General features: G+C 38.5%; 1 protein-coding gene across 2 annotated transcripts in view; it reads right to left on the bottom strand.

Moving 5' to 3' along the window:
* Positions 1-12,087: 12,087 nt before the first annotated feature.
* Positions 12,088-19,323, bottom strand: part of GFPT1 (glutamine--fructose-6-phosphate transaminase 1) — a 65,508-nt gene continuing 58,272 nt past the window's right edge. For both annotated transcript variants that reach the window (XM_011945257.1, XM_011945259.1), the window contains 3 exons: positions 18,631-18,798; positions 17,308-17,469; positions 12,088-16,643 (listed from right to left, as the gene is read on the bottom strand). In XM_011945257.1, the coding sequence (XP_011800647.1) occupies positions 16,599-16,643; positions 17,308-17,469; positions 18,631-18,798 (375 nt within the window). In that variant the 3' untranslated portion in view covers positions 12,088-16,598. The remainder of the gene's footprint in view (positions 16,644-17,307; positions 17,470-18,630; positions 18,799-19,323) is intronic.

Genomic DNA, 19,323 nt, shown 5'->3' with positions numbered 1-19,323 from the left:
ACACAAAGAGAGGGAAGAGGCCCCTGTGGATTGAGGATTATTAAATATGAAGTATGTTTGTCAGGAAAAAACCTTTGTTTATATAAACAGTAGAAGCGCCGCCATGGTAACCCTGTTGGGTTTGCTCTGCAGCCCATAAAGGCCTCAGAGCCAAATTACCACCTCCTTTTTCATTGCTAGCCTACATTTTTTAAAAAACATCTCCAGCCAAAATTCCATGATCTGCCTGCTTGGTTTCCAGGCTCAGAAAATATCATTTAAAAAGGACTTGGGAACCAGTTAGAACTGCTGCCAATGCTTCTAAATGAAAGCTCATTTCTCTCACACACACTCTCACACACAAAGACGCATTTTGTTTGCCAAACTACAGTATGCTTTTCCTTTTTTATGTAACCCAAGTTTCCTTGGGCCTCCCAAGCCTGCAGGGCCGATGAAATGACACTAACAGGTGACCCACAGGAACCCAGATCCCATGGGCTCCAGGTGTTTCTCCCACTTGCTTGCAAGGGCCTTGGCTCCTGGGAGGTCTCTGAGTCCTCTGGGTCGTATGCCTGGACATGGCCCTGAACAAATCCACTGCCAGACACAGGGTGGCTTGTTTCTGCAGCAGGGCCCAATAGGGCCCACATCACCTCTGTACTGTCTCTGGAAGTCAGGGCACTTGGTGGTGGGTGAGGAGGTGCTTCGAGGAGAACCCTTCACCTCCCTTTGTGCTATGCTCAAGAAACACGCCCCAAACCAGGCCGCTGTGCCCACTGCCTCACAGGCATTGTCAGTAGATGATCTTAGCGTTTACTCACATGCCCCTGCCATCCAAAGATCCCGGCCACAGACCGCAGGGCTGGTCCAAGTGGTGGCAAGTGGCCCTTCTCAGCATTAAGCTTCCTCCTGTAGCTGAGGGCAAACTCATCACTTCAGCCCTGCAGGAAGCTCCTCAGGCCCTCACCCCAAGAAGTCTTTTGGGTGGCCAGGCAGCCCCATTCTGACATGTCCAAGCACGTCCGTTTCCACTTAGCCTCAAGTGGGATCCCTTCTCCATCTTCTCCACCCGAGAGAGCCCATTCGAGAAGGCAGGCGGGAGAGCCGCCCTCTCCGTGTGGCTGCCTGAGGCTGCCGAGAAGCCAAGCTGGGCCCGAGCTCTGGGGGAAAGGATTGCTCCACTCCAAGGGAAAACTAAATTGACATCAGATTATTTTCCTACATCTTTTCCCACTTTTTAATATCTGCCACATTGCATTCCACATTCCAGCCTCCAAAAGGATGGGAGCGTTAATAACATAAAAGAAAGAAGTGAAATTAACTGGACTCTAGAACTTTTATTATTTTCAAGCATATAAAGCATGAGCTTTATGGCTGAGCATAAAGCATGGCTTTGACTTGAAATGTTCTCCTAGAGATACATTAGGGAAACAGCCTGATAGGGAAGCAGACCTGCGGAGATACAGTGATGTTGCAATAAGCCAAGGTAAAGTTATTTACTGAGTTTGGTCAGTTTTGGTATTTCTCTGCTTCTCTTACTTGGCTTGCCACAGTTTTGCTTACTTTTCAACGTTTTTAAAGTTCTTCATTTAATAGAGAATTAGTAATGCTGTCTCTGTCTCTTGATTTTCTGCTTCCCATTCACATTTCTGATGAGTAAAACACCTTCCACATGTTACAGGTGTTACATATGTTCCATATATTACAGCATTAAAAGCCCTCTTATAGACATTCTTTCAGTGAATACGTGTGTAAGATCTTTGTTTGCTTTTTTACACCTCAACTCAGGCTTCAATTCACACATTTCCAACTCAACCCAGGGTAGATGGGGAATCAAAGCGACTTTTAGATAAGGGCAAACTGGCTTATCCTGGTGTTTCGATCCAAACATAACACTGAGAAAATGACGTCTCTCTCTTTAGCTCTAGCACCAATTGAGGAGCAGGGAAAGAGAAGCTAAATAAAATTCTAGCATAAGTCTGGACTTTTACATCATTACTTTCTTCAAAGTGTTATAAATATATGAGCAACTATGTGCAAGGTACTTTTGCCTGTATTATTCCACTGAGATCCAGGTCTGCATGAGCACACAGTGCTCCCTCCGAAACCAAGGTTCGAACAATAGATTTCAGTGGTTCTGTCCATGTATATAAAGAGAAAAAGGTTCCTGAACAAATTTCAATGACCATTTCCCCCTCCAGGAAGACAGAGAGTCGTGGCTCCTGCATACTCTTGCCTAAGGTTGTACAATGGACGCAATAAAACTATGAGATCTAAAGATGATGTTTAGATCTCACGATGCTCACACCTGTAATCCTAGCACTTTGGGAGGCCGAGGCACGTGGATTGCCTGAGCTCAGGAGTTTGAGACCAGCCTGGCCAACATGGTGAAACTCTGTCTCTACTAAAAATACAAAAAAAAAAATTAGCCAGGCGTGGTGGCAGGCACCTGAAATCACAGGTACTTGGGAGGCTGAGGCATGAGAATCGCTTGAACCAGGGAGGTGGAGGTTTCAGTGAGCCAAGATCACGCCACTGCACTTCAGCCTGAGTGACAGACCAAGACCCTGTCTCAAAAACAAAAACAAAAACAAAAAAACAAACAAAAAAAACCCTACCTCTTAGCAAACCAAGAAGAAGAAGAAGAAAAAAAAAAAGTTCTTAACCTGATAAAGAGTATCTACAAAAGTCTACAGTAACTATAATGATAAAATGCTGAAAGCTTTCCTTTGAGATCAGGGACAAAACAAAGATGTTTCCATTACCATTTCAGTTCAAACTGTAATGGATGCCCTAGGCAGCAATGTGGAGCAATTTCTTAAAAATACATAAAGATTAGAAGAAAAGAAACAAGTGTGCTGTTATTCACAGGTAATATGAGTATATACCTAGAAAAATCCATTAGAATTAACAAGTTTAGCAAAGTTGCAGCAAACAAAAATCAGCATACCAAATTTCATTGGATTTTCTATAACAGCAACAAACAGCTTTTAAAAATATATCATTTTAAGAACAACAGAAAATATCAAATACCTAGTAATAAATACAACAAAAGATGTGCAAAGTCTCTGAATTGTTTCCTGTGGCTGCTGAAACAGTTACCACAAACTTGGTGACCTAAAAACAACAGAGATTTATTCTTTCACAGTTGTTCTGGAGGCCACAAGTCCAAAGTCAGTATCACTGAGTGGATGCTGGTAGGGCCGCACTCCCTATGGAGGCTCTACAGGAAAAATCTCTTTCTTGTCCCTTCCAGCTTCTGGTGGCTGCTGGCATTCCTTGGCTTGTGGCTGCATCCCTCCAGTTTCTACCTCTGTGGTTAATTGCTTTCTCCTTTATGTATCAAATCTCCTTCTGCCTCCTCTTACAATGATACCTATAGAGCCCCACCCAAATAATCCAGGAAAATCTCCCCATCCCAAGATCCTTAACTCAATCACATCTGCAAATACTCTTTTCCATATAAGGTAACATTTACAAGGTCCCAGCATTACCTGATATCTTTGGAAGTCATTATTCAGTCTACTACAGACTCTATGGATAAAAATTATAGAAATGTAGAGTCATTAATGAGATAAATAAGCAGAGATGTGCTCAAACCATACGTGCAGCCTGGAAGGCTCAACACTGTAAAACTGCCAATTCTCCCCATATTCATCTATAAAATTAAGGCAATTCCAATAAAAACCTCAGCAGTTGTGTAACTTGACAAGCTGCTTCTAAAATCCTTATATAAATTGAAAAGAAAAAGAATAGCCAAGATATTCTTGAAGAAAAACAGTAAGCAAAGGAGGGTTGCCCTACCAGATATCAAGACTTCTTATAAAGCTACATAATGCAGAGAGTGTTGAATTGGTATAGAGATAAATAGCCCATGGAAACAAACCCACTTACCAACACTTGATATGAGAGGTGACATTGCAGAGAAATTGGGAAGGGATGGGTTTTTTGATAAACATGCTGGGAAATAGGATATCTTCATTTAAAAAAAAAAAAAAGCTTTCTTGTTTTTGTTTTTGTTTTTTTTCTTTTTGAGACTGACTCGTTCTATCACCCAGGCTGGAGTACAGTGGCATGATCTTGGCTCACTGCAACCTCTGCCTCCCAGGTTCAAGTGATTCTTGTGCCTCAGTCTCCCGAGTAGCTAGGATTACGGGCATCCACCACTGTGCCTGGCTAATTTTTGTATTTTTAATAGAAGACAGTTTTGCAATGTTGGCCAGGCTGGTCTCGAACTCCTGATCTCAAGAGATCTATCCACCTTGGCCTCCCAAAGTGCTGGGATTACAGGCATGAGCCACCATGCCTGGCCAAAAAAAAAAAAAAACAAAGAAAAACAAACAAAAAAGGTAAAATGAATTCCTACATTATATCAAACTTAAAATCCATTTCAGGTGAACTAAAAATCCAAGGATAAAAGGAAAAGCTATAAGGGTTTTAGAAAACAATACAGGAGAATGTGTTTAAAACCTAGAAAGGATTCCTTGAACAAGTTACATAAAAACACAAATCATGAAGGGAAAAATAGGTGATCAATCTGACTATATTAAAGTTAAGGATTTCTATATAATACCAAAAAAAAAATGAAAAGACAGGTCACAAAGCGGAGAACATATTTGCAATACACAACAAAGAACTAGAATTCAGAATATGTAAAAAACCCCTCCAAGTTAAAGAGTAAACAATAAATCATCCAATTTTTAAAAACTGATTTTAAAAAGATTTGATTAGATTTCTCACAAAAATAGCAGTCAATATACATACAAGAAAATGCTCAAATCATAAATAATCAAGGAAATATAGGCTGGGTGTGGTGACTCACGCCTGTAACTCCAGCACTTTGGGAGGTTGAGGTGGGCAGATCACGAGGTCAGGAGATCAAGACCATCCTGGCTAACACGGTGAAACCCCGTCTCTACTCAGAATACAAAAAATCAGCTGGCCGTGGTGGTGCTCACCTGTAGTCTCAGCTATACTTGGGAGACTGAGGCAGAAGAATCACTTGAACCTGGGAGGCGGAGATTGCAGTGAGCTGAGATCGTGCCACTGCACTCCAGCCTGGGTGACAGAGTGAGACTCCTCTCCAAAAAAAAAAAAAGGAAATATAAATTAAAACCATAAAGAGAGACAAAGATGTATTCATCTGGCAAAAGTTTTAAATGCAATACCTGTTGAATTGAAACTTTTATCATTTTATGGTAACAATTTTTGTCTCTAGTAATGCTTTTTTAAACTTTTTGTTTGAGACAAGGTCTTGCTCTGTTACCCAGGCTGGAGTGCAGGGGTACAATCATAGCTCACTGCAGACTCAAGCTCCTGGCACAAGTGATCCTTCTACCTCAGCCTCCTGAGTAGCTGGGACCACAGATGCACCACCACACCCACTTAAGGGTTCTGGTTTTTTGTTTGTTTTGTAGACATGGGGAACTCACTATGTGGCCCAGGCTGGTACAAACTCCTGGGTTCAAGTGATCCTCCTGCCTCAGCATCCCAAAGTGCTTGGATTACAGGCACGAGCCACCATATCCAGTCTTAAACTGTTTTTATTGTGGTAAAATATATATAACACAAAATTTGCCATTTTAACCATTCTTCAGTGTACAATTCAGTGGCATCAATTACATTCACAATGTGCAATGATCACCACTATTCGTTTTCAAAAGTTTTCATCACCCAGCATGGAAACTCTGTATCTATTAAGCAATAACTCCCCATTTGTTCCTCCTTCCAGCCTCTGGTAACCTCTAATTTACTTTCTGTCTCTATGAATTTGCCTATTGTAGATATTTTATATAAATGGAATTATATAATATTTGTTATTTAATGTCTGGCTTATTTCGCTTATGTTTTCAAGGTTCGGCTATGATTTGGAGTGTATCAGGACTTCACTCCTTTTCATGACTCAGTAGTATTCCATTGTGTGTGCGTATCGCATTTCGTTTACTCATTCGTTGTTGGACACTTGGGTTGTTTCCACCTTTTGGCTGTTGTAAGTAATCCTGATACAAACATTGGTGTACAAATACCCAAGTTTCTGTTTTCAGTTCTATTGCGTATACACCTAGGAGTGGAACTGCTGGTTCGTATGGTAATTCCATGTTTAACTTTTTGATAAGCTACCAAACTTTTCCATGGAAGATGCACTATTTTCAAATAAATCATTTTCACTTACAGCCTCTCTCATCACTTTCATGTAGCTCACCATCTTTCCTTGGGTTGGGATTTGCCTGGTGTACCTTTTTCTAGCCTTTCACATTCAACTTTTCTGTGTCCCTGTGTTTCAGATGTCTTCTATACTTGTTGTCATTATTACAAATGTACGTGGATTTATTTTCTAAATTCCATTTTTTTCTTCTGTCACTTTGGAAACTATATTCTCTAGTTATAATCTTTTAGTTTTCATAAAAGTTTAAATATCTATATTTAACTTCACAAAGTCAGAAGTTATCTTTATCATCTTGTCAAATCATAGAGCCTTATTAACTCTGCTCATCTACTCCTAAGTTAAAATATTGTCTAGCATTTTAGTTCATTATGGATTGTTTTATAGCTCCTAAAACATTACTGTTTTAGACAGTTAGTGCTTTAGACTTACCCTCATTTAAAAGTGTTTTGTTTTCCTCACCATTCTTTTTTAAAGAGATGGGATCTTGCTATATTGCTCAGGCTGGAGTGCAGTGGCTATTCACAGGCATGACCATAGTGCACTACAGCCTTGAACTCACTGGCTTAAGTGATCCTTCTGCCTCAGCCTCCTTAAGTGAGACCACAGGTATGTGCCACCACACCCAGTCGCCATTCATTATGTTGCATCTTAAGCCTTTGTGGGATCATTTTCCATCACCTTAGCATTTATCTTTGGAAGATTTTAGTGAGAGTCTCAGTTTTTATTCATCAGATAACACATTTTCCCATCAGTCTTCAAATTCAGTTTCATTAATTATTTTTTCAGCACTTTGAAATAGTTCCATTGTCCTTGTTTCCACTGGTGCAGTTAGGAAATAAGCTGTCCGTTTAATTATTGACTTTTTGTGAGTAGTCTTATCTCTCTGGCTGCTTTTTAGATCTCTTCATCTTTTGTGTTCAGTTTCAAAACAATGTGTTGAAGAATGCAATTTCCTTTAATCAGTTTAAGATTTGTGAAGCACTCTAAATTCTAGGATTTGCCTTTAATCTGGCCTAGAAAATTCTCTAAAAAGTAAAGAAGCTTTGACTTTTCTCATTTTCTATCACTCTCTATAGTAAATGCTGCATTCTGGATTATTTCTTCAGACCTATCTTTTTGTTCCCTAATTCTCTCTTCAACTGGGCCTAATCTGTTCATCCATTCTAATTTCAATTGTTATATTTCATTCTCAGTCCTTCCTCACATCTGCCTTGTCGTTCTTTATTGTCTTATACCTTTGCCATATATTTGATTCCTCTTATTGCTTCTGATACAGTCAGCCCATTGTATCCATGGGTTCTACATCCATGGACTCAACCAACCATGGATCCAAAATATTTGTTTAAAAAAATATAAAATTACAACAATAAAAAATAATACCAATTTTAAAATACAATACAACTATTTACATAGCATTTACATTGTATTGGGTGTTCTGTTTTGTTTAGAGACAGGGTCTTGTTCTGCCGTCCAGGCTGGAGTGCAATGACACAATCATAGCTCACTGCAACCTTCAACTCCTAGGCTCAAACAATTCTCCTATCCCAGCCTCCTGAGTAGGTAGGACTACAGGCACAAGCCACCATGCCTGGCTAATTTTTTTATTTTAATTTTTCTAGAGATGGTGTCTCATTACATTGCCCAGGCTAGTCTCAAGCTCCTGGACTCCAACAATCCTCCTGCCTCAGCCTCCCACAGCACTGGCATTGCAGGGGTGAGCCACTATGTCTGGCTATATCAGGTACTATAAGTAATCTACAGATTGTAGAGACGGAAATAAAGCTTCCTTCTTTCCTCTCTGAAGGTTTGCTGAAACGAGCTGATGACAGATTAACAGGAGAAAAGGCATACAAATTTCATACGCACATGGACATGGGAATCCCACAAATATGAGACTCAAAGCAAGGACACATGGCTGAAATTCAAACACCCTCTTTATAAGGAAGAAAAAAAGGTTTCATCTTTATAAGGAAGAGGTTTCATCATGCTACTCAGATGGCATGCAGTTTAAAACTTATTAATTGAAGCCATGCTTGTAATCCCCTAGGACTTTGGGAGGCCAAGGTGGGAGAATTGCATTCCCGTAAGTATTCCAAGACGTAATAGCTCAAAATCCAAAATCATACACATGGGAGATAAGATACTACAAATGATAGGATCAAATTTGCCAAGACTGCAAACATTTCAGGCAGTCCTCCCGCCTAAATGCCTCCCACCTCATGGGGAGCTGTAGGCAATTTTGGAAGGGTAGTAAATAATTACTAGGGGAAATGAATCAACCTGGGAGGCAGACATTATCTTATAAATGATTATCTTAGAAAACTGAATATGATCAGCAAATTACAGGAAGGTGAGGGGTGGAACTACATTGTGAACAAAGGTTGCCTTATGCAAACAGTCTTTCAGGTAAACTCTCAAAGCTACTCTCAGAATAGATGAAAAGTCTATCTGGGCATGATGACAACTTTTAGTCTCTTTCTCTTCTCCACTGGTTTATCTTTCCTGGTTATAAGACTCCTAGAATGGGGGCTCTTAAGACAATTGCATTTCTTTGGAAAGTAGTTTCCTTAGTCAAATAAAGAGATTCTAGAGAGTCTCTCTTCTTTTGAGTGGGGGAGAATTGCATGAGGCCAGGAGTTTGAAACCAGCCTAGGCAGACATAGCAAGACCCCATCTCTACATAAAGGAAAAAAATCAGGTGTGGTGGCATTCACCTGTAGTCCCAGCTATTCAGGAGGCTCAGGCGAGAGGACTGCCTGAAATGTTTGCAGTCTTGGCAAATTTGATCCTATCATTTGTAGTATCCCATGTGTATGATTTTGGATTTTGAGCTATTACGTCTTAGAATACTTATGGGAATGCAATCCTCCTGCCTTGGCCTCCCAAAGTCCTAGGGGATTACAAGCATGGCTTCAATTAATAAGTTTTAAACTGCATGCCATCTGAGTAGCATGATGAAACCTTGAGCTGTCCCACCCAGGACATGAAACACCCCTATGTCCAGTGTCTCTACCCATATACACTACCTGTCCATTAATCACTTAGTAGCTATCCCTGGTTATCAGATCCAAAAAAAAAAAAGTATAAATATAAATAGGGATTGGTACTATCTGTAGTTTCAGGTATCCACTGGGGGTCTTGGAATATATCCCTTGTGCACAAGAGGGGATGACTGTATATAAGATTTTATATCAAGAGAGGTTGTGATCGAGAGGAATAATATCACACAGAAATGGACAGAGTAATTTGTGTAACTTCTTATCTCCTCTTCTTGGGAAGAGGGTGAATGTGTCTTCATTTCAAAAGGGATAGCTGCTGCATGACAGGCAGAACCATGATAGTCTTTTTTTTTGAGTCAGAGTCTCGCTGTCGCCTAGGCTGGAGTGCAGTGGCGCGATCTCCACTCACTGCAAGCTCCGCCTCCCGCATTCCTGCCATTCTCCTGCCTCAGCCTCCTGAGTAGCTGGGACTACAGGGGCCCACCACCATGCCTGGCTAATTTTTTGTATTTTTAGTAGAGATGGGTTTTCGCCATGTTTTTCTTTGGAAATTAAAACATGAGTTCAAGGGTAAGTCTAGATATGTGTTGCAAAGGGTGAACTGTGCTAGACAATGTCTGCTGAATATTCTGTACTAATAAAAAATTAGCTGCATGTACTGAGCATACCTGTGGTCCCAACAACTTGGAAGGCTGAAGTGGGAGGATAGCTTGAGCCTAGGAAGTCAAGGCTGCAGGGAGCTATGATGATGCCACTGCCTTCCGGCCTAGGCAACTGGGAGAGACCCTTTCTCAAAATAATAATAATAAAAATCAGCACTATCTTCTGATAGAACTAGGAATGCACAAACTAATTTATACAAATCTGTCCCTGCTGAGAAGACACAAATCATTTAAGTTCCCAGTGTCATGTCAGCAAAGTCAATTCTGTATTCAAAGGCTAGCTTATTTTCGCCACTTCAAGCAACAAAAAAAGATTAAATACATGAAAAAGTTTCTAAATTAGTTTTTTTCAAACAAAGAAATGCTCTAAACTTTAGTAACAACACATGGGTCCAAGTTAACAACCAAAAACAAAAGATAGAAATCCTACAAAGATTCCCGACACTTCCTAGGTTTCTGCATAGCAGCAATGAAAGGAAATTAATAATAAATATTGGATTTGCATTTTATTCAAAGGATAAATACAAAATTAAGAAAGAGTTCAAATTCAAAGCAAATATGCTTGATATTTCAAAACAACTCTACATACAAAGTACAATAGGAAAAAAACCAAAAGCCCCCATAAATTAGAGTGGCTAGACACATTCAAGTCTAGCAGAAAGAAACTTGGAATTTAATGCAATGTTATTTCTCTTGCCTAGAAGCTAAAGCCTTAATTGTCTCAGATATATTCCATCTCCTTATGGGCATTACTTGAAGACAACAAGGAAGCAAGCTTTTTAATGAACTTGCCATAGTAAAAAACCAGTAACAGATGCCACGCTGGAAAGAGAACAATGTAACCTAAAAGGGAGCTACTGGCAGAAATAAAAACTAGTAATACTGATAGCATCTAGACCTTTGCAGATGTTTAGAGTACTGTACAATCTTAAATTATTATTTACCAACCTTTGGGTCTCACAAATTGAGAATGTACTAGGTAAGAATCAAGGAGTTATACCCAGTTCACAATACTGTTTCCTTCACTTGACCTTTAGGTTGGGGTAGAGACATGTGGCTTTTGGTAATACTTAGGCAGTGATTCCTTACTCTTAAAATCAACAGTAATGAATAAAGTTTTGACATGAGAAATGGATCTGGAATTCTCAATGAGTGTTACATGGTTTGGGAATTCTGGCAATTTTCCTTCCATGACCTCCCTATACTTATCTCCATTTCAAAACACACAAAGCTGAGTGCCAGAGTCAAAAATTAATTCCTAAAGATCCAAAGAGTATACAATACTTGTCAAATATGAAATATCTGGGCAGGACGCGGTGGCTCACGCCTGTACTCCCAGTACTTTGGGAGGCTGAGGAGGGCAGATCACTTGAGGTCAGGAGTTCAAGACCAGTCTGGCCAACATGGTGAAACCCCGTGTCTACTAAAAGTACAAAAATTAGCTGGGCACGGTGGCATGCACCTGCAGTCCCAGCTACTCCGGAGGTTGAGGCAGAAGACTCACATGAACCCGGAGGGAGAGAGACAGAGACCAAAGACTGGGCTGAATTCTACAAGCAGGCAAAACAGCACATCTATCCATTCAAATCACCCTGGCATAACTGTCTCCTGAAAAACATAGCAAGTACTGTAACCACGAGGGATAGACTCTAGCCTGCTGTTCATAAAAGGATTCTGTAAGGGAATCTTTGCTCTATAATGAACAGACTGCTAGATATTACAGAAGCTTTAGATTGTCTTGCTATTCACTGACCTTAAATATTATCCTTCTTTTGCAACTATCAATTCACTTAAAAATTTTAATCATTGCATACCCTGTAAGCTTCCTATAAACAACACGTTATTGCAAAATGTTTAAAAAGATGTGAGAAAATATCTGTGGAGTATGGTATCAGAAAAGGCAGAGCCCTTGTTTTATCTAATGGTTCTTTCCCAAACTGGGAGGTTGGGGTAGAGACATGTGGCTTTTGGTAATACTTAGGCAGTGATTCCTTACTCTTAAAATCAACAGTAATGAATAAAGTTTTGACATGAGAAATGTTTACAACTAAAATAGACACTGACTACATTCTTAGTACAATTTTTAACATAACTACAAATGTGTATACGCTTCAAATATTAGCAAATTGCTTCAAAATGAAATTCTAAGTAAGTTTTTGGTAATTTATGCACAGTTCAGGCTTACTCACTGGAGTTAACAAGAACAAGAAATGACCAACTGGCTCAGTAAACTAAACATTCATTTCAAAAAACACAAAACTGAAACAAAGCAAAGATGATTCTAAAATTTCCACCTCTCAAGAAGTGTAATTTAAACAAATACCAAAAGCTTTATTTAAGCAAAAACATATTCAACCACAGAACATTCGAAAAGCTAACAGGATCATTTCTACATTCATTCTGAAAACTGTGTAATAAGAAAGGTAATTTGAGAATTTCCAAAAATGTTCTCGCTAGCCATTATTTATGATACACAACATAACATTTTGATATCAAGCTATTACAGACTTAATATGGCATAATTTTACAATCGTGTTTTCACTATGATTTTTATTTTAACCCTGGGTATTATCGGTTTGAAGCTAATATTATCAGTCCTACTGGTTGTCACTGTCACAGACCTGAAGATATGTTTAAATTCATCAAGCTAGGAAGATACCAAAATATTAACAATCTTTAAGTATAGTGAGAAAAAACTGATTTAAGTGTTAACATTTCTAAATTTGAGACTCTAACAGTAAAAACAAAGCAATCTGAAACCTGTTTCCATGGGTAAAACACTCTGCCTGGTATTCTTGTACACAAAATTTACTAAATATGTGAATATCATAAAATGAAAATATCATTCCCTTCAATTTCTTTGGCCTTCAGAAATTCAATGTGACTATGATCCTTTTCAATACGACTTTCAATGACATTGTGCTTCTTTAGAAAAAAATCACTTAAGTTGTAGCGTACAATAGTTTACATTAGTTCTTTTGTTGCTATGGTATATCCTAATTTTTTTAAAAGGGAGAAAAAAACCCAAAGAACTTCTTAAAATGTTTGTTAAAGCAAACATTTCAGTTGGTTTCCTTTCTTGGAAGAAGAATAGAAATAAATGTCAGAGGAGTATTACTAAGGAGCCAAAAACAAAACAAAACAAAACAAGCAAAACAAAAACAAAACCAAAAAAAACTCCTTTCCTCCTATCCTCAGAACTAACTCAGAACAAGAGATCTGTATTCAAAAAGATAAAACAATCTCACCTCAGAAATTACCTCCTATGAAACCTAAGACAGAAAACCTGTAATAGCTCTCTTAACCAACAGCCCCATCTGCACATCACCAAGCACCAGTTCTCTTTGGGTAGCAGTAATGCTTGTTTTTCATCTTTGCATATTAAGGACTGTTGTTTACAGATTTATGGGTCATTTGTAGCTTACTTTGCAAAAACCTTTCACTTCTTATGAAACACAATATGCCCCCAAACATGGACCATTATTCAAGCAGACAAAATCACTCACAGCACTTTAACAACCCACCTCCACTCCATCTTCCCATTCTCTCACCCTATGCCTTCCAATGAACCTAGTCTTTGCTAGTGATGAGTCCACCTGGAGACAAACACTGCTTTAAAGATGATGTAATTTTCAATGCCTACCACAGAGACTATCCCATAATAGGTATTAATAAACACTTGTTGACATAGTTATAATAAGCTAAAAATAGTTAACATTAATTTTTCCCTTTATCTTTTATTCTTACGGCATAGCATTTTTTAAAAAACATTGAAAAACTGATTCCAATGTAATAATCATTTACTGGGCCACATGCTAGATGACAGACATGCCTCCCTGCCTTTTTAGGCTCAGAGGGTAAGGAATTCTCAGTTATACATGAGTGAATTAAAACTTTAAATGTAGTACAAAAAAGAACTTTTTATATGAAGGATTCTTTATATAGAGTATCGTTTTTGAAAAATCAGATTTTCTTATCCTATATTACACTGGTTTTAACTGGGCATGGTCACTTTAGTAGTGTGCCTCATTACAATGTCTCTTTTATGTTAAGAACTTATAAAAGCATTTAAAAATCACTACTCAAATGGGATAGAGAGTAAGAAGACAGGAGAGGAGGAGAAACCATGTTTTTTGTTTTGAGTCAGGAGGGTATCACTCTGTCACTCAAGCTGAAACACAGTGGCACAATCACAGCTCACAGTAGCCTCAAACTCCCAGGCTCAAGTGATCCTCCTACTTAAGCCTCCCAAGTTGCTGAGACTACAGGTGCAAGCCACCATGTCAAGCCAATTTAAAAAAAAATTTATTTTATTTTTTTTTTTGAAACAGTCTTGCTCTGTTGCCAGGCTAGAGTGCAGTGGTGCGATCCCACCTCACTGCGACCTCTGTCTCCTGGGTTCAAACGATTCTCCTGCATCAGTCTCCCAAGTAGCTGGGACTACAGGTGCACGCCACCACGCCCAGCTAATTTTTGTATTTTTAGTAAAGACGGGGTTTCACCATGTTGGCCAGGATGGTCTCGATCTCTTGACCTCGTGATCTGTCTGCCTCAGCCTCCCAAAGTACTGGGATTACAGGCGTGAGCCACAGCATCCGGCCAAAAATACTTTTGTAGAGACCAGGTCTCACCATGTTGCCCAGGCTATTCTCAAACTCTTGAGCTCAAGCAATCCTCCTACCTCGGCCTTCCAAAATGGAGACTGGTATTACAGGTTGAGCCACTGCACCCGGCAGAGAATCCATGTTTGTTTGGAAAATACCACTTCTTTGTTATTAATTTTAGTTTTCAATATTCAGTTTAGAACTTACCCTAGGTTTCAGTGTGTGTGTGTGTGTGTGTGTGTGTACACATGTGCTTTACAGAAAGACACACAGAGAGGGAGACAGAGATTATGCATGCTAATGATTGATTTCACACATTAGTTTTAACTTAGAATGCTGAATCAAACTTTAAACTATAAGAAATGCTACAAACTCACATGAATCATGTTTGTAAATAAGAAATGATACTATACACACACTAGCTGACTTACACAAAATAATCTTAGAAACAATTAAAGTAGATTAATATAGCTATAATAGCTATATATATATAATGTAAATAGTGACCCTATTTTATTCTTAAAAAGATCAGGTTTCTAGTCACCACGTATGAAAGTCCTTCCAAATTACCTCAAAATATAACAAATCTTTCTGTAACCCTAATACACAAGCAGAATTCTATGCTTCTCTGGCAACAACAATAACTATTAGAAAATTTTAACCTCACCAAGAAGTTCAAATGAGAAAAGAAAGGAAGGAAAAGACTTAGCTTACTTAAATAATTGTGCTAAATAAATAGCTTACCTTCACAATTTAAAAGTAAAAACCTTTGAAAAAGAAGGACTTCACCAAAAACAGACACACTCTCCTATAGCCCCGAAGATCTGGCCAGAAAAGCTCCATGAAGAAATCATTACTCACAATTTTGGGGATATCAAATAATAATATTCTACTTTAAATATTTTAATCCAAATTGTCAACTTTCATTTCTGACACCTATAAGCTGAACATACCCCAGTATCACTTTATTTATATCTTCTTTATTCCTAAATATATTTCAGGGGTAGAGCATGAAAAATACAGAGAGAAAAATACCTAGAATGTAATACTAAATTTGGTGGCTATCAGTGTAAAGCATACATACCTTTTTCTGAGCTTAGCCTACCACATACACTGGAAATGATGAGGTCAACGACCTGCAAATCTTCCAAACAATCACAAATAACTTCCAAACTGGCACTAAGGGACTAGTTTTATGCAACAATGCAGTGAAGGAAAGTTAAAATTAACTATAGGAAATTCTTCCTTGTGATGAAGTTGAAGAGAATACTGAATATATCAATATTAATTTAATAGCAGCACTTTGTTGTGATTTTAAAGAACAAGATAAAATATGTCATTTAGCAGTCATTTAAAAAATAAAAGACTACAGATACAAGGAAATAAAAACCATTTTTAGGAGATGAAAACACAAAGAAGTAAGATACCCAACATGTACACATCCCATCTTCAAATTTAAAATCATATTATCAGTTGTCGAAAGCAGCTCAAATTTAAATTTTGTGCTACAAAATTGTGCAAATATGTTAAGGATTGGAGACCCACCAATGCACTACTATAATATTTTGCTTCCTAAATTTCTTCCACCTACAGGTAACAGACAACAAGTTTGAGAAACTAAGGCTAACCAAACTTAGATATAAATCCTACCAAGAAAATTTTTCAGTTTTAAGTTTTACAGTTTGATTTAAAAACAAAACAGAAAAAATTTCAAAATAAATCACATCTTCTCTTTATATAACTTGGCAAAACCTTCCCTAACTGTCCAACTATGAGCATACAATGCCACCGGCTTTAGATACTCCAATTAAATGCACTACTCTTTCACTGGTCTAAATGAAGCATGGTGAAACAAGCACAAATTTTTAGAAACATACTGTCTTCTCACATTGAAGTGGAGGGTCCAGAAATGCAACACCCAGCATTCTTTAAAGAAAATAATAGCTAAAATCTTTCTGATACAGATTCCAATAGATTCCATCATTCAAAGTCCTCCACAAATTACTGGAAAATATAAGAGGTAACTTCACAAAAATCACATATTGAGTGGAATAATTATAACTGATATATAAATAAGGATTTACTAAAAAAGGCTTTAAGGGGCGATATTTTAAATCAAGGTTTTAAATACAAAAGGTGTCTTGTGTTGCTTAATCGTACAGTTTCGTACATTTTGTACAGATATTCTTCACTCTACAGTCACAGATTTGGCAAGATTCCGTGGAAAATCAACCTGCAAAAATAAAAAAAAAAAGCAAGATTTGAGAGATTACACAGACTAGGGAAGGGGGGTTACTATAAGCAAATTATTTTTGTTTATAAAAACCGAAAACAATACGATCATTAACCATCTTTATTACAGACTACAAAGAATTAGATTAGAAAATATAATCACATAATGTGTCCTGAAAAAAACTGAAATTGGTAAGGAAAAAGTATGCTAAAGCTGCCAGTTCACAAAGAAAGAGCTACTGTGGTCCTCTACAGAAGTAGTAGCCCTCATAGGGGTCAGTAAAAACAAAAGCACAATGTTTTGGTTGCCACAATGTCTGAGAAACCGGGAACGCTTAAAAAGTCTTCAATGGGTGGGACAGTTCCAAACAAAAAAGAACAGTCTTGCCAAATGCCAACAGCTGCCCTATTAAGAGGCATGGGGTTATATTAAGAAAACAGGTGGCGACTACCCAAGGTGAGTCACAATCTTGGAGGTGAACCCCAAGTTCCTTCAAGTTCTATGGGTAAGAAGATGTTGTGATGTAACCTACAAATTGGGCCATGAAAATATAACAGGTGACAGATATTTCTCAAACACTATTGTTAAAAATTTAGGAGAAAAAAACCAGAATGTATCCAGGTAAAAAACCATCCCAAGATTTCTGCAGTGGTAGATGACTTACATCATAGCCTCTCAGCACAGCAAGGTGGAAAGCCAGCAACTGTAAAGGGATCACGCTGAGAATGCCCTGCAAGCAGTCCACCGAGTGGGGCACCTTGATCGTTCTTTTTGTGTTCTTAATGGTCTCAGTATCCTCCTTATCACAAATTACCACAGGCCGCCCCTAGGAAAGAAAATCACACACATAGACAACATCACTGGTAGGCAAAGGCAGGGCTATAGCTTATGAATGTGCAAAAACTGCACTGCATAATCCACATGAAGCCTCACTGACAGACTTCTTTAAATTCCTATGTAATAAATCTGAATGTTATTACCTATAGTCGAGGAAACAGAAGCTTTATGGGATCCAGTAATTTCTTTAAACTCATGCAACTAAGAAATATCAGGCTTAGTACTTGATTGCAGGTTTGCCTAACTTCAAAGCTCAAGTTCATTACCACCACATTGTGCTTAGGGAATACTATCTTCTGGAATTTATATATAAAGCCAACTGATGTGAAGAAAACTCCATTATATAATATTAAAATAAAACCTAGATGTTAGATTTCCCCTGAAATATATCACGTGTATTTTTTTTTAATTTATTTTATTTACTTTTTTAGAGACAGGGTCTCACTCCTGGACTCAAGTGATCCTCCTGCCTCAGTCCCCAGAGTAGCTGGGACTACAGTCATGTGCAGCTGCACCCAGCTGAAATATATATTTAAAAATATTTTAAAATACATTTTTAAATGTTTTAAAAGTATTAAATTAAAAAGAAGCAGCATATGTTAACTGAAAGAAGACAGGATGTGGAGACCAAGACCTCAGTTCTGGTCTTGGTTCTGTTCAATATGAGATCTATGACGTTGGTCTTCTCAAAACTCTAAGTATCCGGGTCGGGAGTGGTGGTTTACGCCTGTAATCCCAGCACTTTCGGGGGCTGAGGCAGGTGGATCACTTGAAGTCAGGAGTTCAACACCAGCCTGGCCAATATGAAACCCCATCTCTACCAAAAACACAAAATTAGCCAGGCGTAGTGGAGTGCACCTGTAATCCTGCCTACTTGGGAGGCTGAGGCAGGAGAATCGCCTGAACCCAGGAGGCAGACGTTGCAGCGAGCCAAGATTGTGCCACTGCACTCCAGGCTGGGTGACAGAGCAAGACTCCATCTCAAAAAAAAAAAAACTCTAAGTATCTGATCCCTCACAAGTAAACCTCAAAGGCTGTATTCCAAAGTAAATGAGTTAACATGTGTAAACATGATTTGTAAGTCATTCAAATAAGCTAGCATAACTCCCCTCTTTGAACCCCAAGGTGTTCTCACAGTCCCCCAACTTACCTGCCGAGCAACCACTTGCTGAAGAGCATTCTGACACTTGGCATAAGTGTGATCTCTCATGATGATCATGATCACAGGCATCAATTTATCCACCAAAGCCAGAGGGCCATGTTTCAGTTCACCAGCAAGGATGCCTTCAGAGTGCATGTAAGTAATTTCTTTGATTTTCTAATAGGAAAGAACCAGATTTGTCTTCAGTACACTTTTCAAAAATCCATGTTTAAGTAAACATTACACAAAGCATCTGATATGTCAAGTCACCATCTATTTATCCAAAAGTATTAAAGGACCACTGATCTATAAATATATCTAACAAGTTAATAGATCGCTATTTCCATATTATCAACAAGTAATTCGAAGTTTTAAAGCTCCACAAGTACTTTTTAAAGATTTTAGATTATCATGAACATATTCATATTTCTGGATAGCTCTTTTTTTTTGAAGACAGAGTCTCATTCTATCGCCCAGGCTGGAGTACAGTGGTGTGATCTCAGCTCACTGCAACCTCCACCTCCTAGGTTCAAGTGATCTTCCCGCCTCAGCCGCCCAAGTAGCTGGGATTACAGGCATGTGCTACCACATCCAGCTAATGTTTTTGTATTATTAGTAGACATGGGGTTTCACCATGTTGGCCAGGCTGGTCTCGAACTTCTGACTTCAAGTGATCCACCTACCATGTACTCCCAAAGTGCT

Source organism: Colobus angolensis, unplaced genomic scaffold (genome assembly GCF_000951035.1).
Source record: "Colobus angolensis palliatus isolate OR3802 unplaced genomic scaffold, Cang.pa_1.0 Scaffold24, whole genome shotgun sequence".
Taxonomy (NCBI): Eukaryota; Metazoa; Chordata; class Mammalia; order Primates; family Cercopithecidae; genus Colobus; species Colobus angolensis.
The sequence above is the reverse complement of the archived record's forward strand: the minus strand, read 5'-3'. Positions and strand labels throughout refer to the sequence as shown.